Genomic DNA, 23,850 nt, shown 5'->3' on the forward strand with positions numbered 1-23,850 from the left:
GACTGCTGCGCTGTAAAATACATCTTATAAAATATATCTTGCCATAAGTCACGCGTATTGACTATTTGCCTTGAATTTAATCCCACGTCTCTGAAAGACCGTAGCGATGTCTGGTACCCAGCCGGTGTCCGCCGCGGCTCCTGATGAACGGAGCCTTTGTGCGTGTCCAGGTCCGCCTTCTCGTTTACTCTCTGTAAACTATTCACTGTGTGTTTGCCTGCCGTTTAACGTTACCATGCAACGAAGAGTCCCTCACGTAATGGATACAAGAAAATCGTAGTGAAATAGAAATTACTTTTTGGTGTTCAGTAAACCAAGTAAAATAAAACACAATTTAATAAAATTTCAAATTTACTCACATGATTATGCATGACAATAAAGGGAATGCTTATATGCAGCAGGCACCTAAATACTATTTAGGACATGTTTCAAAACTAGTAAATATTACAGAAATGATGGACCACCCTCACAGTAGGAGTAACAGTTCTCATGGAATCCATGCAGCTAATGATTACAACAGCCTGGACCAATGAATATGCATCACAGTACCAATACTGATACAACCGTAGGTTTATACATGAATTGATGGGCGATTATACGGTAAACCAAGGTTTCTCAACCCAGTCCTCGGGGACCACCAGACGGTCCACGTTTTTGCTCTCTCCCAATTGGCAGGGAATTGGGAGAGAGCAAAAACATGGACCGTGTGGTGGTCCCCGAGGACCGGGTTGAGAAACCCTGCGGTAAACCATTTAACATGGAGAGGTGATCCGGATAATCTGCAGAAATCACTCCTTTGTGTAAAAGCATTTAAGTGAAGCTTTGCACTTCATGACAGTAACTTCATTACCCCCCACCCGCCACACACACCAACATGCCATTCCAGCAGAATTCACACAACAAACGATGACTTTTGCTTAAAATCAACCTAAAAGAAAAAATGCAAACAGTTAATCATATGCAGCAACTCCTACCAGACAGAAAAATACAACAGCGGCAGGGTAAATATATAGGATCTATGAGCTACAGATAACATCGATATTAAGGCAATCAGCGAGAGAACAGTGGCCGATAAGTCAGTAACCCCGCTTCATAGTACAGGCCCCAGATCAGTAAGGCTGGGATAAATGCACCAGAGTACTGTATACAAATACAATGATGCAAAAGTTTAGGCAAATTTACACAAAGAGCAGGCTTTCTGTAGGCCACTGGTCAACCAGATACTTACATCATCTTCTCTGTCCACAGCTCTTCCCACGGGACCAATGTGCCCAGCCTTGTATTTGCTACAAAACAAAACAGAGGGTATAAACCCAGCCCAAAATACATTTTCCTGAAAGGTACAGACGTTGCATAATTCAATTCAATTTTATTTATATAGCGCATTATCACAACATTACATTGTCTCAATGCGCTTTACATTTCTGCCTCGTAAGGACCCCCCAGTGAGTAAGCCAAGGGCAACGGTGGCAAGGAAAAACTCCCTAAGAGGAAGAAACCTTGGGAGGAACCAGACCCAAAGGGGGAGCCCATCCTCCAGGGGCCGGCAGATGAGTCAAACAAACAAGATGAAATGACTAAGCTAATACAGGGGTTGAAATATATGTCTCAATGCATCGGCAGACCGGTGCAGGCACGGGGTGCTTGATGCACGATGGCAGGATTAATAGAGGCACAGCCGCAGGGAAGGATGGCCTGGGGACACAGTATAGACCTGCCTGGGGGGAGGGCTCATACAGCACAGACCGCCCCGTGGTGCAGCCAGGCGTTTAACAGGCATTCAGCAACAACAGGAGGAAAACATTTTTTTTTTTTTTTTACATGTATTAAGACCAAGAGGAGACTTACCCGTCACCTTTTTCTGTTAAAAGGGAAGATAAACACGTACCAAGATGAGTCAGTTTCAACATATATCCACATATTCATGCATGCAAGAGAGAGCGGAGTGCAGGTAACGGGAAAACTCACTGGACAAGTACCCTTTTTGGAAAGCAAACCACAGACCAAGTCCGAGCAACAGCACAAGCAGCAGGGCTACGAGGACTCCTCCCACGATGGCCCCCACATTCACATCACCTGTGCACATGCACAGCGATGTGTTACGGCAGGACACCATCCTGTTCCTGCAGACTCAGGGCTACATTAGGCCAGAGACCCAATATTCCATATTTAATAAGCTTAAACATAGGGTCCATACAAAGAGAGAGAGAAGCCATAACTCACGGACAGCCATCATCTGGGCTGCACAACTCTGGACGGGACCTATGCCGTTACTGGCCATGCAGTAATATCTGCCAGTGTCCGCTTTAGTCACTGATGGAAATGCCTGGAACGGGTGGAGATTCTCAGGATCGCAAACATACAAAAAAACTCCAGCAAGATGATAGGCTCCCTACAGCAGAACGGGCCCCAGCCCCAATGAAACTGACCAGAGTGCCCTCTTTGGGGTTCAGTATGTAGCTGAAGTTCTTGAAATCTTGGAACATGTTGGGATTTTCTGGCAGGAGGGCCTCGTCTTTGAACCATTTGTAAGTAGATGGTGGAGATCCATCTGGGTCATGGCAGGTCAGCACCACATATGACCCTGTGGTCACAGATGAAGGGACGCCACAGATCGGCACAGAAGGCGGCACTGCAAGGACAGGAGGAGAGGTCTTAGAAAGATCCCTTCCTGTCTCACGTTCTTCTGCCGAAGACCAAGTATACATCTGCTAATGTTCTGCGACCTTCGTGTGAGCGTCATCATCCTTTCTATACCGCCTACCTTCCACAGTGAGGTTTATTACAGCGCTGCCGTATATGCTGCCAGAGGACACCTCACAGAAGTACTCCCCGGTGTCTCGGCGCGTAACCTGCTTCAGCATCAGCCCGTCTTTGTACAGCTGCACTCGATTTTTGTAGTTTTCTGAGGAAACCAAAGACAAAACAGTAACTCCCAAACATCGCTCTCCTGTTTGTCCTGCACACAGAAGCACTGCATGAAGAAACCTGTGGCTCCAACAATCATTAATTCCCGCACATTGAGACGCACAGGAACGAAGGCATCCTGTAGGCCAAACTATCCAGGGCATCAGCTTACCGGTGGGATTATTGTCAAAGACGACAAACACCTGAGACCCTTGCAAATCCTTGAATTTCCATTCGACCCGTGGAGTGCCAAAATCCGCAGAATAGCTGCACTTCAAATCAGCTCCTTGGAACAAACAGACCAATAAGAAGTGAAAAGAGAAGAGAGAACAGAGGAAGGTGAAAAGAGAAAACATCTGCCTCATGTTTGAAGAAAAACCTATACAGCTACTGGTTTTGGTTTACTGAGAATAAAAAACATGAAAAAGCACCAGTAACAAACCTTGGTATTCTGGGACACTAAGTGAAGGAGTTGATGTGGACACTGAGAAGGCCCAGGTGGCTGTGGGGAGAGGAGGAAAATGCCAAATATTAGGGGGGGGGGATCGATTCTGTTACAAATTGCGATCCATCAAAGTAGTGATTTTAATGTTGCTGTGAGAGTTTTAAAAAAAAGATCAATCTCTAAACACCAATTTAAACATGGGTTACTGAAATTATGTTGTTCACATTTGGTACTGCCAATATATTTGCCCAGTTGCACACAGCCTGATTTTGTTAAGGGATTGATATGCGCAAGTCTGAATCCTGAATGAATAAGTGTGTGCAGCATCATCTCAATTTAAAACCACAAGTGTGTGAAACGTATAGAGGAATCCAATGAAATTTTACCTCTTCCCTGAACACTAAGAACAATTTCTAAACAAACTACATCCACCTTTTTATACCCCTTCCTTGGGTTTCACCACACCCCGTGTCTTGTACTCTCATTGGCTGAAGCTCGTCGCCGCACTCATTGCCAGTCACTCTCATTGGCTGAAGCTCGTCGCCGCACTCATTGCCAGTCACTCTCATTGGCTGAAGCTCGTCGCCGCACTCATTGCCAGTCACTCTCATTGGCTGAAGCTCGTCGCCGCACTCATTGCCAGTCACTCTCATTGGCTGAAGCTCGTCGCCGCACTCATTGCCAGTCACTCTCATTGGCTGGAGCTCATCGCCGCACTCATTGCCAGTCACTCATAGGCTGAAGCTCATTGCCGCATTCATTGCTAGTCGCAACGCCTTTCACACCGTCAGGATTTGTAGTTGCTGACAGGTCCAGATATTTATGCTGCTAGATATCCGGTTGGTGTCTGCAACGCATCGGTGACTCTGTCCGGTCGCATATTTGAACAATGGCCATCGAACTCTGATTCGGGGCTTTTGTTTGGAACCAGCATGTAGGAAAATCAGGGCTGAAGTCATGCAGTGTGAACTTAAGTTTTTCTTAGCTTGGTCTGAATTTCCTGGCAAAAGCACACACTTGGATGATGCTGCTTCAAATCAGTTAGCATGTTGAATGCGTTTCTAGAAAAATATCTGAGTTTGGTAAAAACAGAGCTGACCGACATTCTTAGGCATTCCAGCTACTCTCTGTCTCTGGTGTTGGTGTAATTAAATCGGGAAGCCAAAATGTACCCAAACTACAGCTTTAAGCGACGTGGGAGGGTCTTTGAGCTCTCTAACAAACTAAGTGACACAATTAGCATAATGTTTCCCATATTGAACATCTACTAGTGAATTCAGGTTTCACCTGTATCAAGAAAGTTATTAATTAGTTTCAGTGCATGTTCCAAACTGAGAATCCTGTAACTAAAAGGCACAAGACAAATGTATGTCGGAATCAAAATCAGCAGGGATCAGTATTGGCAAGTCAGGCTTTAATAAAACTGCCAGCAGTCCTGCCCAGTGAAAATGCAATTGCTGCATCCCAACCAGTCACCTTCCCAAGACGGCTGCATGGGATTAGTATAGTGTGACCATGTACTGTAGTCCTTTTTGAATCAGGGATGCAGAATTGCTTTGTGAAGACCTTTAGTCAGTTACGAGACCCACAGGCCTTCCATCTGCAGGCAGATGTCACTCACATCCACCTCTCAACATGACCCAAGTCTCACCGAACACAAGGAAGCTCATTAAAACCGACTTACACAGACGTTCACAGTGTAAACAAGAGCCTGTACCAGGAGAGTGCCTTACAGCTCGATCCCTTATCTCATATCTGCCAGACATTCATAGGTGGGGCAGGCTCCGGTGGGCAAGGGTCACCAGAAAAACAGGAACAAGAAATATAGCCAATATAGAAATATCCGTTTAGGTTACCCAACAGATTGCACATTCAATGAATGCAACATATTTTAGATAATCTGCATTTAAACTGGATTGTTCTGAGGAGGAAAATATTCTTAAAAGACGAGTAAATATCAAGCAGCCCACCGGCGCCATTTTGGAAATAAGGGTATTCTGTAATCAGGGTAGCGGGGAAGTGAATGTTAGGCTTAAATAAAAATACAATGGCGTGTTTGAAACGTTATTAAAAGTAATGTGAACGATTTCTGAAAACTTTTCGCAAATGTACTCTTTCCAAAGGAGTACCAATTACATTGTTCAAAATAACCGATTGTGTTTAAATCCATTGAAACCCAACACATTACATATTAACATGACCTAAGTAAGCAGTACCCAACTTACATGAAACTCCAGAAAGCAAATTAAACACAGTGAACGGCACAGAAGAGAAATACCAACACGGACGTTTTAGACCGAGGAATTATAACGAAATATGTTTCTTACCGGTGGCCGATAAAAAGAGATAAAAGAAGTAGCGCAATATCATGTTTGCGAGCGCAACCGAGAGGGATTGCCTGTCCACTTCGATTCGGCGGAGGAGCGAAACTGATCCGCCAGCCGCGACCTGCGGGAAACCCGGTGAGCTGGCGGTGATAAACGCCCCCTCCGGCGCTCCACCTGGCACAGGTGGAAAGGGGGAATAACGGGAAAGGCTCAGAAACTACTACCGTCTTAAAAAGGAGAATGGGCTACCGTTTTCTATAGTTATACCGAATATTTTTCTTGTTTCTCTATTGTATTTCCTACTACAGATAGGATTTACTACCAGCAGTAAAATGTGTTCATCTGATTTGACATAATTTTCCACGTGTTGAGTATAACGTAAAGAAGCTGATTTTGGTATAACAAGCGCGTTTCGGCTCGTCTTCGTTCCCAAACCCAAAATGATTAACCAGCGGCCAAACTGGGAGATTAGAAGAAAATGAAGAGCCAGTCCGGTGTCATGTGGAGTATATCCGCTGGCCGAACAATAAATACCAAGGAACAGTGCCGGAAGATATACGTAAAATACAAAGAGAGAACAAACGTAAGTGATCTTTATTGAAGTAGATCAAAGTACAATACAGCTATTGACACGGAAGGCGGCAATGCTAATGTATGTCCAGTTTGCAAGCTTAAGTCATAGGGTCTTTGTTTGGAAAAGGTAATAGAAGTTGAAATGAGTTGAAATATTAACATATAAATAACTTTGTATCTGTAGTTATGGCACACGGTGCAAATAAGAAAACGGACCACTAGACAGAGCAAAGACAAAATGCGGAGTACCTAGAACAGGGATGAAGCCTAGTTACATAATAAATCATATCGCAAATCATTTTTCCCTCATATGTCTTTCCTTACATTTCAGCTTCACCTAAAAGTTATTAAAATAAGAGTCCATCAGTCGGTCTTGCAGCCATGTACATGCACGGGGGGGGGGGGGGGGGAGACAGGAAGAACCACCTGCTGCTTCTGCCAAACTGAGCTCCAATCTTCCTCAGAGAGCAGGGCTCATGAAAAAGGACACCTTCTGAGCCAGTAATGGCGGTCAAAATAATTTACAAGACAGAAACACACAATATTAACTGTACAAATTGTATTTTTCCATACAAGGTACAGATGTTGATGAGCACTTCCAAAAATCCTTGTACCACTGATTATGTGTGCTCAGGTAAAAACTTTCGTGGAATTTACAAACTTGTGTTTACTATATACTGACCCTACTTGGTCAATTTTTGTTGCATCTGTGGAGGTCTCAGAGATGAAGATGCTTTATACCGGTGTTTAGAAGAGGTGGTTATGAATCTGCAGACATTCCGCATTCGAATCCCCGATCGATCTGAAAAACATTCTGGATGATGGTCAAGCCGGTGTTTCCAGTTAATTGCCGATGGCGGCTTTTGATCGCCACTTCAGTTCATTCAAAGTCTCTCCTTATATATTTACTGTTAATGAAAACATTAAAAGGAAGCTGGGGAAAAAGGTTTCGTATGTAATAAATTCACACTCACGTCTGGCCAGATGGTCTTGCCTAGAAGTGATCAAGGGATCTACACAAAGCAGCCCTGGTCAACTACTGAGAGTCTGAGTCCTGTTGTTTTGTTGCGGGTTTGAGCAGTTCTGGCCAATAGCTCCTGCCTTCCGTGGAATGACAAATCTTCAGTTTGCCTTAAAATGTGGTAAACCTTCCATTAATGGATTGCGGTGTGGTATCCGGTGCCAGCCATTGATAAGGTCAATGCTCTGCGTCCTCATCACTCCGATCTTTCCTCACTGGGGGTCAGCACCCCCCGCTCCCACGATTCCATGCTGCCGCAGCTGGTTCCTCAAAATCTGGTTCTTGGACTTCCAGTCATCTACCTGTGAAAGGACGGAGAGGGGCCTTACAAACGCAATGTCTGAAAATGAAACCACATCAGAAAACCTTCTCATAAGCATATACCACAAAGGACCACCGTGAGGCGCCACCATGAAGAAGATGATTATTTAGAATGTAAGTTGCTTTGAGCCAGACCTCCTGGTGCAGGAGCTGGTTGTCCATCCTCAGCCTCTCCAGGGTGCTCAGCTCCTCTCCCAGCCGGATATTACTCTGCCGGAGCTCCTGGATGTAGTCACACGCCTTGGACAGGATGCCCCCCTTACTCTGAAATACAGTCCTTCTGAAGTAACCGGCCACAGACACCGACATACCAGGAACACCGGAGGCGAAAAGCTCCGAGATGGCCCCTCACCTGGCCAGTTTTGGTGGAGTCCATGGTGCAGTCGGGGATGGTCTTGGACAGCTGGACGATCCAGTTGTTAATTTTGTCTCTCCTTCTACGTTCAACTGAAAGACAAACAAAACTGGTGCAGCTGAAAGACCATCTAGTTACACCGAAGACTATCCCGATTTTCCCAGACCTTCATCATTCAAAACAATGTGTGGCACTAAACAATCTTATCTCATCTCACCTTTCAGTAGCTGCTATTATTATTATTGTTATTTTAAGGTGATAAAAGTAGCCAATGAAGGGTAAGGCTCACCTTCATTGTGCTGGGCACGCCTCTTCTCATCCCGGGAAGTCCGGGGCACCTCTGATTTGCTGTAACAAAACCAACAGGAAGCACGAGTGATGCGACACGCAGAGGCACTGCTTGGGGCTGTGTGTGCGGTCAGGACTGGGCTGAAGCACAAATCTAAAAGCGTCACTGGCTAATCAAGTGGCAGCCTCCATAAGGGACAGCCGGCCTTGCCGTGCCGTATCCTGGGCGTCGAGAGGGAAACGTTACATGTTATACGGCTGTGTACGAGGCGCAATGGACCTCTGGTTGGTTCCTGTCAGCACTTCCTGGGGTGACATCATCACATAGAGCTGTCCTGGAACACAGTGGATAACAGAGTCAGTTGCATATGACAAAGGGTTAGAAGCACATTAGTCAGATTTGAACGTTAAAAATATATTTTTGCTGTTTGAAAACCACAGTGAGAAATATGCTTCAAACACCCCACCTGCTGGTGTGTTCTGGCTTAGCAGGGCGTCTGGGGCCTGAACACTGGTCACCATGGCACCTGACGCGCCATCAGAGATGGTGGCGGGATAATAGGTGTAGTGAGTCTCAGTGCTGTCGCCATCGAGGGCATCAGACTGCGAGAACACGGCCTGCAACGCAGACGACCAGTCTGTGAGCCCAGGGCTGTGTATATAACTGCGAGAACACGGCCTGCAACGCAGACGACCAGTCTGTGAGCCCAGGGCTGTGTATATAACTGCGAGAACACGGCCTGCAACGCAGACGACCAGTCTGTGAGCCCAGGGCCGTGTTTATAACTGCGAGAACACGGCCTGCAATGCAGACGACCAGTCTGTGAGCCCAGGGCTGTGTTTATAACTGCGAGAACACGGCCTGCAATGCAGACGACCAGTCTTTGAGCCCAAGGCTGTGTTTATAACTGCGAGAACACGGCCTGCAATGCAGACGACCAGTCTTTGAGCCCAAGGCTGTGTTTATAACTGCGAGAACACGGCCTGCAATGCAGATGACCAGTCTTTGAGCCCAGGGCTGTGTTTATAACTGCGAGAACACAGCCTGCAATGCAGATGACCAGTCTTTGAGTCCAAGGCTGTGCTTATAAGCATGACAATCTTATATGCATGATTTCAAAAATCTATGTCCTAATACTATAAAAATTCTATATATTTAAAAAAACCCAATATGATTATGGAAATGGTCTGTAAAAATGCTATGTCCAGTGTTCAAGAGCATGTTAAGCAGTAACAGGGGACTAGTCGGCATCGCACAGCAACGTCCTTCTGGGCAAAAGTACCTGGGTGACAGCCTGTGTCGCTGCAGGAAATCCAGCAACCACACTGACAGCCGCTGCCCCGTCCGTCTGGCCCTCTAACTGTCCGTCTGAAACCTGGATCACACGGTATGTCACCTGTGGGACACAGACACACACAGACGAACATCACACAGGGAGTCACGGCTGAGAATGACGCCCACACCACAAACATGGTTACATGGGAATGGAAAAGGAGAACAGCATGAACCAGGGAAATGCAGATCATTGTCAACATTGCAGGGCTGAAGTGGAACACACTGGCTGTGTGGCGGTCAGCAGACTGTCCTCTCCTATCCTACCTGCCCGATGGGAGGGTACAGCTCCCCTACCTGCCCCCCAGCCGCCTCCGTCTTGAACAGGTATTTGATTGGCTGCTCTGATGAGAAGGTGGCTGCTGATTGGATAGTAGCAATAGCAGAGGGGTCTTCTGCAGTAGCTACAGCACCTGTATATAAAACAGCATTTGGTAAGTTTAGCAGTTTCCATTTTTACATCAGAGGTCACCCAGGCTTGGGAACCCCCCCGCCCTAGAAAATAATAATAATCTCACATAAGTTATGTTATTAAATGTCCTCACCTTCTTCAATAACAGGAACATTCCCATCCGAGTCTGGACTTTTTTGTTGTCTGAATTGTAAAGTCATGAAAAACAACATGAACACCCAATTTGTTTCATCAGACGGATGACGCCATAAATACTGTTTTTTTTTGTTTGTTTTTTTAACAGAAGTATCCCGTTTAACTCACCCCTTCATTTCCAGTGGCTATGTGAAACGGAGAAGGCCGTCCTCTCCTTCACGTATTTGGGTCTCTCGCCGACCAGATCTTTGAAACGAAAACAGCAGTGAGACTATACAAATAAAGCAAAAGGCAAAAACATACACGAGACGCTGACTATTTCATTTAAATAGCAACATGAATTTGTCACTCAACTTTTCAATGACGATTAAAAACGTGGTATTTCTACATTCCATTTGCATGAAAGCGAACGTATCTGAGCGCGCAGATACACTCGTTATGACATCACGTTTTATCGGAGGTCTGAGTTTACAGGGACCGAGCAAACTGTATAAAAGCAAATTCCAGTTCAACTATTTTTGTTTTAAATATTTCCGCGTGGTCGATATATCTATAGCTTTTAGCAACACTGGTTTTATCATTTGCATCCTTAACTTTATAGCTGCCGGTTCACAAGTGCAAATCGGCATTTTGCTGTTCACGAACGATTAAGAAAAATCAAAAACCACAAAATATGAATAGGAAATGGACAAAACGGTACCCAAGCAGTATAAATAACTCTTCCTATATGAAAACATCTGCTTAAAACAGAAGATCCTTATGCTTCAGCGAGTTGCCATACAATACTAAACAAAGCGACTAACAGGAAACGCATCAGGATAAGCAGAGGTACTTATTATATACATTAGATTTTTAAATAAATTAGCATTTTTATAGCGAAGTGTCACGAGAAGGGCTCCACCACGGTAATATTAATGAATATGACACAATTCGTGTTAAAAGATACAACTATCACCCACCGTTGTAAATTCCTTCTAGTTGTTTATACAGAAACATGCTATGCGCATGCGTATTGGACAAAGACATCACTTCTGACGTATATTTTTAGCGACGATCAGCAGCGCCCAGATTCCCGAAGAAGTCGTCTTGTAGGTCATGAATATATAAATTATATTAAAGGAATATTATGGAATTGTCAGTCGCACAAAAAATATGAATGCGGCGGTTCCACGAATAGGTGACATTTGCATGTAATAACTCTTCAAATCTAAATTTCATTTTTCCATCTTATTCAACACTGAATCCAATAACATGCATATTTAAATATTCAAAATGTGCATTGGTAAATCTCGGGCAGCATCATTTCATTTTTACAAGGCTTTGTAGAAAGTGGCTGCATTTTTGTCAGTCCTGTTACCAAAACCTCATGCAACTGTTTAAATGTCATTTGAATATTATATCAACTAGTTCTTTCGCGTTCTCCTCAATGAAGCATGTATTTGAAATCATTGGTAACTTGTTAAAAATCATTATATATGCGTGTTAGTCCAAAAAAAAAAATACAAACCCATTATTAATTTTTAAAGGGAACCTTACCTTCAGTGTTATCAAATAAATTATAAAATTATTTGATAAATGATGGACCAAACAAAATTGAAAAATAATGTGCTTTAACTTTATTTTTAAAATAGCTGAGTAATCTGAGTGAATAGAGAGTAACAGGAATGAGTAAAGAGCAACAGCAATGAGTATTAAAACGAAAGAACGAACAAATGAACGAACAAACCATAACATAACCAATATCAAAGTCAAACCAGAAACCTATATTACAATATGTGGTGAAGAGGCTCAAATGTGTGTGTGTCCAAGTATATGTATGTAGGTGTGCATGCGTTTGAGTTTGCATGAGTGTTTGTGGCCATATTTTCATGTATGTTTATGTGCATGTGTGTGACTGTACACTTGTGCTGTGTATTTGGTTGTGTGTGGGAGTCAGGAGTGGGCTATGGAGAAAGGGATAGAAGGATTATGTGTCTCTGTATGGGTTTTTCAATCTTCCTCCATGAGAAACAGCAATACAAAGCTGAAAATATAACAGAAGTCCTCAGATCTGCTTTGACAACCAACTAAAATTAACCTGAAAATATTTTTGCGTGCCAGAAAATTCATAAAACAATTCTGTTGAAAAAACTACAAACTTATATTCTATTAGCAGGATGGCCAAAAAAAACCTATTGGCCTCAATCCTGTGCATACGATGGACCTCAGTATGTACAGTATGTACAGTATGTACCTCACTTATATCTGTGCTGACACCAGGGTACAGATGACTGTCATTCTTCAGCCACACGTTTACCCACATTGATCACTTTACACGTTTTCATTGACGCTTCGTCTATTTCACGCACTACCGCTAACTTGCATCCTGACTCCGACTGATGTTGGGCTATTGTTTCCTTGTTAGTAATGTTTTCACATAGTAAAATTGATTTTTAATGCCAACACCTTCAGTAAATTGGTTATTACATCCAAACTTCTCACTCTTGTTGCTGTTTTCAGTCCTGTTACTCATATTTCTGTTCTGTTACTCATATTTCTGTTCTGTTACTCATATTTCAGTCCTGTTACTCATATTTCTGTCCTGTTACTCATATTTCAGTCCTGTTACTCATATTTCTGTTCTGTTACTCATTATATGAATGACAGAACTGAAAGTAGTATGACTGAGTTTTAGCATAAAATTAGCAAATTAGTGAACCATAGCCACATATCTTAAATTTGCAATGAGGATACTGTGGAGGACACTTTGCTTGGTAATAACATGTATTATAAAGCTACTTTTAATGCATATTTATACAGATAATGTCCTGGGGACAGAAATGGCACCAATTTGGCAAAATGACTCATGCGACCAAATGATTTGGATTAAATATTTGCTATATTTATTGCTGCAATGGCGATATTGTTCCTCATGTGCAGTAAAAAACCAAAGCTTCCTGATACTAAGAGAATATTGTGTTTACTTTCAATTTTCTTAAAGCAATTTTGAATCACCTGCATTATTAGATATGAATCAGGACCTGCATTGCCTGGATACAGCTCAGGTATGGGCCGGTACCTGCATGCTGGTGGAAATGCACCAGTGGTCCCAGAGGTGTGAGCAACAGTGCTAAGCACTGTGCCGCCCCAAAGTGTGAGTCAATGCAGCAAATAAAAGTTTAGAAAAGTTTTAAACAATGGATCTCTTTGGGACTGAGCATTTTACACTGAAAGCTCTCATAATGTGTCCACCACCATCTTCAGTTGCCTATAGTCACTGCTGTTCTGTTTTTTTAATTGGAGTGCATTCTATCAGAACTTCCAGTGTGCCTCATGCACATTGTTTTGGATGTAAACATTTCATTGGATAAGTGTGCATTGTTGAAAAACGAGATGCAAGTAAGGAACGTTTAGGCCTATTAAACCACAACACCGGGTGACATAAAAATCCATCCTTTATTATCTTTTAATTATTCCCATTTTTTGCTATGCAGACTTCTCTGCTTAACTTTGAACAGCCAAGATCATGCTATTACACTCAATCACTTGGTTTATCCCTGCTATCTACATAATACTAAATATGTGAAGCCTATATCAAGGTAAATTATAAATAACACTCATCACAAGAAGAGCAAAACATTGTGCTTGTATTGTGATTGTATTTCTGATGTTTATGTGCATGCATATCTTTTTTTTTGGCAAAAGTGGGAAGCATTCATGTGTCTGTTGTGGTAACAGCTTAGGTAAACAATGGCGCCAGTCATATCCAAACTGGCTAATATGGAAGCAGAAAACCCAGCAGCAGAGGAAGTGACATCATAGTCCGCAGCAGGCCTGGTGTGAATTGAAACACAACACTGATGGCAGAACAGGCAAGAAGCGTACCTGCAATGAGACGCAGAGGCAAATTTCAATGTGAAGAATGGTACACAACTCGCTGCCCTGTGCTAATATGGATGTGTTACATCTGACTATGTTAGGGTAATAGTAAATTTGATACTTTTTATTTAAGTTTGCTATCAATTCCTGTGAGGCCATATGAAATACAAATTAATTTGTACATCATATAATTATTCAGTTTTTTATATAATTTAAATAGCTTGAATTAAAAGAGACATGACATAAAATGATACATCATCATAGCATAACAGCCTAATATCTTACATCAACAAGCAAAATAGATCGATAGTGTAATGCACCACGTTTCCAGCAGGTGGTGCTGAAAGCTCACTCACTGGGGTGCAAGGCCATGCTTGCCTCCTGATCCTTTCCATGCAGTACGCGGCAGGTGTAGGTACTGGCCTTCTTCTCATCGATCCCGTCAACTGAGAGGCGGCACATGTTGGGCGTCACCATTGTCACGTTGACCCTGCCTTGGATGGGTGCTGGCCGAGCACCGGGGTCGGTACTGCCCAGCAGTTTGGAATTCTGCAGAAACTCACAGTAGGGTGTGGCACTGCTGTTGTTACTAGGGAATTTACAGTCCACCCTCAGCTGGTTGTCCTTTGTGCGGCAAGGTACAAACTGCAGCACCCCAGTTACTGCGGGGATCAAAGCCACTGACATACCTGTAATGAACAACACATTGCACTTTTTGTTTGAATGTGATTTTGTCTGTTTCATTTCCTATCATCCATCTATCTATCCATCCATCCATCCATCCATCCATCCATCCATCTATCTATCTATCTATCTATCCATCTATCTATCTATCCATCCATCTATCTATCTATCTATCTATCCATCCATCCATCATCCATCTATCCATCTATCTATCTGACTCCCATCAGCATGTATTTAACACAGACACATGACATGTACTGCTTTCGACATTTTCAATACATTCTAACAGCAAATCAGTATCTTTGTGGTAGAGGGTATCGGTATCGTATCATGGGCAATTCCTGAGCCCCAGTGGAAGGGATGAGGTTTAATTACCGAGTAAGAATGCTGCCTTCAGCATATTCCTAAAGTGATCCATGATGTAAGATCATTCAGAACCTAAAACGACACAAAAGGTAAGGTTTTGGAAATAACATCACAGATTACTGAAGACATCACTGAAACCGATCCATACAAATACATTATCAGACGTGTAAAGTAATAAAGTACAAATACCCACTTACAGTACTTAAGTAGTTTTTTTTTCCAGATTTGTACTTTACTTGATTTTTTAAGTTGCTGCAACTTTTACTTTGAATGTGGTACTTTTACTTTCATTTCACTACTATTTACTCCGGTACATTCTACACGACCATCATTACTCTATTCCATGCAGCGGACCTGAGTAGAGCTGCATGATTCTGGGCAAAATGTGAATCACGATTTTTGAGCAATTTCTTTCTTTATTACTATTATTTTACATTACGTCTTTATGAAGATGGAACAAACAGGATGTAGAGATGCACAATACATAGGCAAACATACCAAAAACATCAAATATTTAACCTTTATCAATATTCAAAGTTAGCTGCAGTAGAGCATTTACTGAATTAATGGTGATGATTGTACTGAATGGTCAGCTATTTTCCATAGTGGAGAAAGAGGGTTTTAGTCTATGGAGGGTGTTTTGTGACAGTATTCAATAAATGAATATGTCATTAAAATTATTAAAATTAATATGTAAATTCAATCGACTAGGCGAGTTCGATCCGTTGTGAATTAGTTTGCAATGTAACCAGGGATGTGTTATCCGGAAGCAACTTAACAAGAACATAACAAGAACAGAACAGCAACGTTCAGGGGGAAATCTCAGAGCTCCCAAGGACTTGTGTAGGCACCAGAATCGCATCTTTCACTTGGCCAAATCATGCTCTACACCACTGTGTGTCTTTGGTGTGCAGTGTGGTACCTCTCCTCAGCCGCGGTTTGGGGATTCAACACTGCAATCAGCAGCTATTCCCAAAAAAAACTATATATGTGCATATATTTATGGCTTTTGCAAATTCAGCTGTTTGTGTGTGTTACCATCTGTGAGGAGTCTGCGTGCAGCAGCTTTTCCTGTGGGTTTTTAGATAGGGTTGTGATACGGTTACTTGTATGACTGTGTGAAGTGCTCTTTCACCATGGTACAAGAATCACAGTTAAATCATTTATTCTATAGATGACACTTCTGCTTCATTACGAATAACAGTGACATGCACTGACTTTTCAGGCAGGTGCTCGAACAGGGGGGCACGGTCGACGGGTACTTTTTGCTGCCGTAAATAGCCGTGATCGCGTGGGGGGTGGGATTCAGTGCACGCTGTTTATATTAACATGCTGTGTCATTCAGACTGAAATATTAAGCTGTACTGTTACAGCTGCACCTACACTAGGTATGAATTTATGCGAAATCAATTCAATTTTAATTTGACTTCCTTATATTCAAATTCAAATTATGATTCTGCACTGTGTTTTCAACCAATTTTATGAATTGAATTTCATTTTCAAGGTCATTCTAAAGTCAGTTCTGAATGGTGCACAACCATGTTATGTACTCAGATTGCATACAGTGTCAGGCCCTGTACCCAACCTTCCTGTTTCTTCTGTTCCCATTAAACGTTTGTCTTAATGTTATGTTGAAGAGCAAGGAATATAACTGGCTCTGTAGCTAAGCGATTTATTGCCAACTGACAGTGCCAAGAGTAGCATTGGTCATTACTGAAGATGACGCCTGGCTTCTCACAATACTCCCTGTGGGTTTTGTTCAGGTCTCCCCTGTAATGTCCTTGGTCGGTTTTGGGCTCCCTGCCAAGACTAAAGATGATTGTGGAGGCCATCTTGCTATGATTGTGCTTTCCGGAAGCTTTGACCAAAAAAGGAAATGATTGACAGCCTTATCATATAGGGGCGGGGAAGTAATTGGACCCCAAAACACAGGGAATAATAGTAAAGACACGGAGTGGCAGAATACCTGAGCCCTGGTAAGGAAGCACAATGATTGTAATTGGTCCAGAAAGAGGATGCTTGGGACGAATATCTTGATAAGAGATATTACAAAGTCTATAAAAAAATCAGTGTCATTCGATATGGGATACACTTCTGCAGGGTGTAACTCTGATGTTGCAATAATCGTAAAAGAACTGACTTTGGAATTCTACACAAGCGACTCCTGATTCTGCGGGAAAAACCACAACAGTGCTAGATGACGAATTACTTTGCGCTGCGACGCTCTCAGGATGCGCACCGCCACACATATTATCTGCGTTTTGTAAGATCAATAGATTTAAATGTACAGTACTTTTTACTTTTGTTACTTAAGTAAGCCTACTTTTAAAACCAGGTATTTTTACTTCTTCTTAAGTAGTATTTTACTGCATGCCTTGCACAACATTTTGGGGTGATATATGTACTTAAGCATGAAAATTGAGTACTTTTTTATAACGCTAGGTAGAGGTCACACACCTCAGAGTCAACTCCTTTCAAAAAGCTTCCCATCGGGGGAAAATATCATTTCAATTCCAAATATTTGTCGATTTTTGGATCCTTGTTGAGAGAATCTACGTTCCAGCAACTAATTTTTATCAAGGTTTATTTTATCTTCGTACGCCTGAACGACCATTTAGTGAAGTGAATAATTAGGCATGAAACATAAACATTGTGTTAACGAAGCGTGCGTGACCTAATCTGTCAAATGAATTTACTGGTACGGAAAAATACTTACATGAACAGAGCCGCTAACGGCAAATAGATTTTTAAAGGGCGTTAAAGCACTTCAGTGGGGCGTCTGCAATAAGACATTTATTTGTTTTAGATTTGCATATAGGCCCACCCAAATGATAAAAAGACCCTCGAGATAAAAGCGTTACCAATAATAGGTCAGACTACGTAATAAACACAATTTAAACGATAATGCCGCACTAATTATGCGGACTGAAACGTTATTTTTTTACCACTAACATGCCTCTTCTATCGGACCAATTTACACGAGTAAATCGATTAAAATACTGTATCCCTAACGACTGCGCTGCTGAGGGTGAAGCTCGGCACCAGCGATTAAAGCTGCTTTGGGCGAAGCAGAAAATGGTGTATGATCAATTGCGAAAGAAATGACAACAGAATGCCACAATGTATGCCGCAAATTAGCTTTCAGATGTGGAAAAGACACAGGGAATGGAACCGCAAACGCCTTTTTCCTTACCTGTAGGAATACGCCTCAGTCGTCTTGTAATCCAGCAAATTGCAGAGTCTAGGCAGGTCTGCGCTGATTCGGATGGGCGTGGAAGGACTGGCCAGACTTCTGACGATGGACTGGCCTATTTCCAAACATCCAAACATCTGTCTATTATCTGTTGCTGTTGAATTAATGTAACGTGCATCATATAAAAACCCAGTCATAAAGCAGAAAATAGTTTCACTCCCTCCAGGGAATACGCGACACCGTGGTTCTTCTGGTTACTGATGGATTTATTCTTTTACAATCTTTCGCCGTCTTTAAACAGCATCGACAGATTCTCTTTTCATATATCCACCGTCGAACTATTCACATAGAACAGCGAACAGGCATTCACGTTACATACATTGAAAACTTGAAATACAGCAAAACGTACAACTAAAACATGAATAAACTCAAACATACCTCGCTGGCTGCACACAACCGAGAGGGAATGAGTCCTCTTACAGAATATATCATTCTCAGAAAGGGTGAAACTTAAATAAAACTCTTTTCTGCATTTAGCTGGCGAGTCCCCTCTCCTTTTCCCTTTGCGTCCGTAAGAGAGCGCAAACGAAATAGTTTCAGGTGCAACAAATATTGAAACGGAGTTTGATTTTCCGAAAACAAACTGACCTAATTAAATTATGTAACCAAAAAGAAAATATAAATAACACAAATCATGTGTGACAGTTACAATTAGAAACCTAACAGGGTTATTAAGCTTCGATCACTACAACCTTTTACATACCAGATTATATAAATCTATAATTTGCCTTATAAGACCGTGGTCGAGCACAGTACCAGCCAAGATTCGGACATAATCTCACCTCTCACAACCGCTCGCTCCACCGGAGTAACATTAGATGTGGGTTTGATATTCAGCACACATTCAAAAGTCTTCTCTGTATTTACTCTATTGAAACAACAAAAATGACCAAAGACCACATTCCCAAATTCCTGTATGTTTGTGAAATTACATACACACCTTGCTTATTCAATCAGTACATTTAATAAATTGTAAAAATGAAAATAAATAATCCAGCTCCTGTTGTGCATTCACGCGATCATTGGGTTTTGACAGTGTGCGACATTTCAAAATAAAAGTCCCAAATAGGATTTCTTATCAAATGGTTATTACCGAAGACATATACCAGTTTGAAGCCCCATTCCAGTGTGTGGTATACGTACACAAAGTCAGCAGCACAAACAGGACCCACTAAGCGTTTGCCATTGCCTGTATTGATCCCCAGAAGGTAACAGCCTAGAAAAGCATGTTCAGCTTGGTCACCACGGACTGATAAAACATGCACTGCAGCTTGTCACACATAGTAAGGCTGTGCTCACACTAGCTGATCTTTACTGTGCACTGCAGCTTGTCACACATAGTAAGGCTGTGCTCACACTAGCTGATCTTTACTGTGCACTGCAGCTTGTCACACATAGTAAGGCTGTGCTCACACTAGCTGATCTTTACTGTGCACTGCAGCTTGTCACACATAGTAAGGCTGTGCTCACACTAGCTGATCTTTACTGTGCACTGCAGCTTGTCACACATAGTAAGGCTGTGCTCACACTAGCTGATCTTTACTGTGCACTGAAGCTTGTCACACATAGTAAGGCTGTGCTCACACTAGCTGATCTTTACTGTGCACTGCAGCTTGTCACACATAGTAAGGCTGTGCTCACACTAGCTGATCTTTACTGTGCACTGCAGCTTGTCACACATAGTAAGGCTGTGCTCACACTAGCTGATCTTTACTGTGCACTGCAGCTTGTCACACATAGTAAGGCTGTGCTCACACTAGCTGATCTTTACTGTGCACTGCAGCTTGTCACACATAGTAAGGCTGTGCTCACACTAGCTGATCTTTACTGTGCACTGAAGCTTGTCACACATAGTAAGGCTGTGCTCACACTAGCTGATCTTTACTGTGCACTGCAGCTTGTCACACATAGTAAGGCTGTGCTCACACTAGCTGATCTTTACTGTGCACTGCAGCTTGTCACACATAGTAAGGCTGTGCTCACACTAGCTGATCTTTACTGTGCACTGCAGCTTGTCACACATAGTAAGGCTGTGCTCACGCCATTTTTCCAGGTAATGCGGTGAGCAAAAGCCGACTGTAAACGAGAAGTGACGGACAGAGAGGTGCAGGACGGTGCCGCCAGCTCACGTAAAACTGCTAGAGCGAAATAAATCGACTTACAAATAAATTGACAAAGACGAAAACGAAGGACATTTCATCTATAATTTCAGTACGTTTTAGTTAGTTTTGTCAACGCACAATACAGTTATAGGCAGTTATCGTTTTTTCTTTTAATTGTCGTTTTTATTTATTTCAGTTAACGAAAATGTTTTTTCAATTCTAGTTTTCGTTATTTCGTTCGTTTTCGTTGACGATAATAACCTTGCTACGATCTATGGTTGTGATTTACAATGCTATGTGATGACACTCAAGGAACACAGAAAATTAGTTGCGGGACTAATAACTGCACTGGATTATAAACCATATTACAGCCACAACACAGGGAGAACATGCAAGCCGTATAACCAGAGAGCAGCGATACAGAGTGATCCCCCAATGAAAACTCAGACAGTAAGAGGAAGTGAAAGCAGAAGTAACGCATGTCTGTTTATCAGGTTGGTGGCATGGCTGCCCCCACTAAGTGCAGAAAACTGAGAACTCGTAAGCAGGGCGATCATAGGACCTGCTGAGATATTGATCCAGGGATTAAATGTATCATGTTGAATATGCAGAAATTGATCTGTAGATGCCAGCATAAAGAGTTATATGAAACACACAGCTATTTCATCGAGGTTAGAAACCCCTTACAGATGTCGATGGTCTGCCTGTATTATTGTCGGAATTATATTTATTGCTTTGCCTTTTGAGTAAAACAGCTCTTGCTTATCATAGCATAAACAAAACAAATAGGACTTCTAGTTAATTTCATGGGTCTTTGTCCCACCATTGTGCCATTGTCTCAGGCCTTTACCCAGAAATGCAATTTGCGGGGTTTCTGGCTTAGGTCCACTTCAGTGGCCCGGGGGGGGGGGGGGGGGTGCCTTCAGTAGTTTTCACCGGTCAAAGTTAAAGCAAGCATATGGGACACTCCCACAGCCCCAGAGTCACTTCCCACATAGGGTTAAGTTAGCCCCCCAAGCTCAATGAAATCTGTGTGTATTTTGCATACAATTTTAATGCAGGATTACAAACATGCTGTCTGCATGTACTGCAAAGCAAAATTTTAGTGCAGAGCTACATTCTAAAATCCTATCTTGCTTGTCATTGGATTCACTCATGCCTTGCTGTCAAAAGAAAGATTGCTGATTGGTTGAATTTAAATGTCCATTGTATATCCCAGGAATTGTACAAGATGACCTAAGATCTTGGTGTTCCACTAAATTGGCATGCATTGCTTTTATTAATATAAGCTTTAATAGCAGACATACAGAAATGGAGAAAAAAAAATCTAGGCAGCACCAAAAAAATCCAAGCTGAACAGAACTTGCTAGAAGGAGGGAAGTTGGCTCAAAAACATCTTGCTTTTCACCAGCTATTGTCTGCGTGGGCTAGGGGGTGAGGCATGGTGCAGGAATTATAAACCTTCATAGAAACTTCATAGACATAAAACTTCATAGAAAGTGTTATCAGAGGTTATTGCAAAGAAAAAGATAGAGAGATCTACTCTAATGCACGTTACTGTAAATAAAAAGTTCATTTTTCTTATATCTGACCTGCTATGACTTCTTGGCTTGAGGACAATAGGGCAGGGCAGGGATCTTGGGTATGCAGTGACGCATCCAGAATGACGCGGACCTCTTCGGCCATGCAAGAGCTTACATGTGGAGCTGCCGACGGACGACGCAGAAAACAGCAGTACACTGACAATGACACCTTCTCTCCAGCTGACTAGGTGTAAAATGTGTCACTTATATGGCCCATTGAATATAAACTCTTTTAACTGGAAAGAAAACGGTTAAGGGTAAAGGTATGTATTTTTAAAAGATAAACAAAAAACTATTTGACCAGACATAGATCCTTAACAAACACTAAACGAGTAAACTTTGTAACCGACAGCTGTATACAGATACCCAAGCCTCACGCACTGAACACGTTCTACATTTAGGCATATTTTTAAACCACGTTTTTCTTCGGTAGGTTATGAGCTTGCTGAGTTTTAAATAGCCTATCTCTGATGCCAAACGCAGGCTACCATAGCAAACGATTGCCTAGCTTACTCAGGATAATACTGAAGCGCTTTCCTTAACCAAAGAACATTATCCAGTTTCCATTACTTATTCGCATGAAACCTAAACAAATAAAAGAAAATGTTTGGCAACGTGAGTGCTGTGAAGAATGTATAGAAAGAAGTAAAAAAAAAAAGTGCGGTGGGGTAAGGTTTTTACGGGGAAAACGAGCAGATCAGTAACTATTTTGAGCTGACAGATGGGTTTGTGCGGTCGTGGTAACATCGCAATCAAGATCCGATGAGCTAATATTTACGTTGTTAGCTAAATATCTCCGGGAAACCAGAGAATTACAGTTAATGCAAATATCTGAGTCGAACTCGGTTAGGCGAGTCTGCGCGTTGTAAGACTCGATGGTAATTATAACGCTTCACTTGACAGGGCACAAATACTTATTAATAACTCAGTTACTTCTTATGAACAAATCATTGACAAATGTAGTCGTTACTTGAGAAAAGATGCGTCACGATTCATTAATGAACAAACATGAGATCAGCATTTCACTTGTGTTATTAATGATATGTTCCTTCAGTATAGTTAATAAAAGTTCCCAGAATTAACAGATATAGTAACAAATATAGTCATTGCTTGGGATACAAGTTGCATCATGCATTAATGACGAACAAACATGACATCAGTATTTACGTTGTGTTATTCGTGTCTTGTTCCTTGAGTAGTTCACAAAGGTTTACAGAATTAACAAATATATATATAGTAACAAATATAGTAACTGCTTGAGATAAAAATATGCGTCATAATTCATTATTGATCAATTAACATGAGACCAGTATGTAATTAAGACTTAGTTTGTGAATAATTAAAAACTAAGAAATTGCCATAATACTATATTATTGTGCCCGTCAAATAAATTGTTACTGATTCTTTGTGGTGGATTTTTTTGTGCCTGTAGTCAGAAATGCATTTCATGGAGTGTCCGGCAGCGTATGATCAGCCGCCCCTCAGTAGATTTTTCTGATGGGGGCGGGGGGTGGGGGGCGATGATGGGGCTGCTGAAACCCTTAATTTTACTATTTGTGTCAGTGCCTGGGTAGAACCTACAAAGTGTAAGGGCATGCAGTATATAGCATTATATATTATATATAGCATTACAGCATCACGACACTGCAGAGAATCCAGTGCTACACATTGCGTTAGTTATTGAACTATGGATTGAATCTCTATTCAATTCCTGATCGTGGTCCTATCAGGCCTACTTGTTTCTATTTGCTGTTTGTACAAATAGCTTTGTAGGGTCATCTAAGGTGTGAGTGTTCAGCAGATAATGAATTAGGTGTTTGCAAAAGTGATCCCATGTTCGTAAATATCGTATCAGCTGATCTTCGGAAGCACGACGGGAGCGCTGTG

The 23,850-nt window shown here is 42.0% G+C and overlaps 2 protein-coding genes and 1 long non-coding RNA gene across 11 annotated transcripts; all 3 read right to left on the reverse strand.

Annotated features, from left to right (window-relative positions):
• Nucleotides 1-321: 321 nt before the first annotated feature.
• Nucleotides 322-6,133, reverse strand: LOC111833835 (junctional adhesion molecule A-like). Of its 2 annotated transcripts, XM_072701067.1 has the most exons (11): nt 5,947-6,133; nt 5,680-5,853; nt 3,350-3,409; nt 3,080-3,193; nt 2,765-2,905; nt 2,430-2,632; nt 2,224-2,326; nt 1,969-2,076; nt 1,849-1,861; nt 1,229-1,286; nt 322-928 (listed from the first exon to the last, which is right to left on the reverse strand). In XM_072701067.1, exons 2-11 carry the CDS (start codon nt 5,720-5,722, stop codon nt 893-895), a joined length of 879 nt encoding a protein of 292 aa, XP_072557168.1. In that variant the 5' UTR covers nt 5,723-5,853; nt 5,947-6,133; the 3' UTR covers nt 322-892. The 2 variants fall into 2 exon arrangements, with proteins under 2 accessions (XP_072557168.1, XP_023648237.1); XM_023792469.2 differs by having other exon boundaries at nt 5,680-6,133.
• A 121-nt stretch (nt 6,134-6,254) lies between these two features.
• On the reverse strand, nt 6,255-11,146 carry usf1 (upstream transcription factor 1). Of its 4 annotated transcripts, none has more exons than XM_072701066.1 (11): nt 11,077-11,146; nt 10,286-10,363; nt 10,116-10,165; nt 9,868-9,983; nt 9,521-9,634; nt 8,705-8,855; nt 8,518-8,572; nt 8,239-8,297; nt 7,947-8,041; nt 7,730-7,858; nt 6,255-7,575 (listed from the first exon to the last, which is right to left on the reverse strand). In XM_072701066.1, the coding sequence occupies exons 2-11, from the start codon at nt 10,291-10,293 to the stop codon at nt 7,486-7,488; spliced, it is 867 nt and encodes a 288-aa protein (XP_072557167.1). In that variant the 5' UTR covers nt 10,294-10,363; nt 11,077-11,146; the 3' UTR covers nt 6,255-7,485. The 4 variants fall into 4 exon arrangements, with proteins under 4 accessions (XP_072557167.1, XP_072557165.1, XP_072557166.1 ...); XM_072701064.1 differs by having other exon boundaries at nt 8,485-8,572; XM_072701065.1 differs by having other exon boundaries at nt 9,838-9,983.
• A 2,387-nt stretch (nt 11,147-13,533) lies between these two features.
• LOC140579173 (uncharacterized) lies at nt 13,534-19,303 on the reverse strand. 5 transcript variants are annotated; one of them, XR_011983343.1, is made up of 6 exons: nt 19,061-19,303; nt 18,657-18,779; nt 18,219-18,333; nt 15,035-15,097; nt 14,332-14,664; nt 13,534-13,981 (listed from the first exon to the last, which is right to left on the reverse strand). It is a non-coding gene; the product is annotated as an uncharacterized lncRNA (long non-coding RNA). The 5 variants fall into 5 exon arrangements; XR_011983341.1 differs by having other exon boundaries at nt 18,219-18,372; XR_011983340.1 differs by lacking the exon at nt 18,657-18,779.
• Nucleotides 19,304-23,850: the final 4,547 nt, after the last annotated feature.

The sequence above is a fragment of the Paramormyrops kingsleyae genome, chromosome 17 (genome assembly GCF_048594095.1).
Source record: "Paramormyrops kingsleyae isolate MSU_618 chromosome 17, PKINGS_0.4, whole genome shotgun sequence".
Classification (NCBI taxonomy): Eukaryota; Metazoa; Chordata; class Actinopteri; order Osteoglossiformes; family Mormyridae; genus Paramormyrops; species Paramormyrops kingsleyae.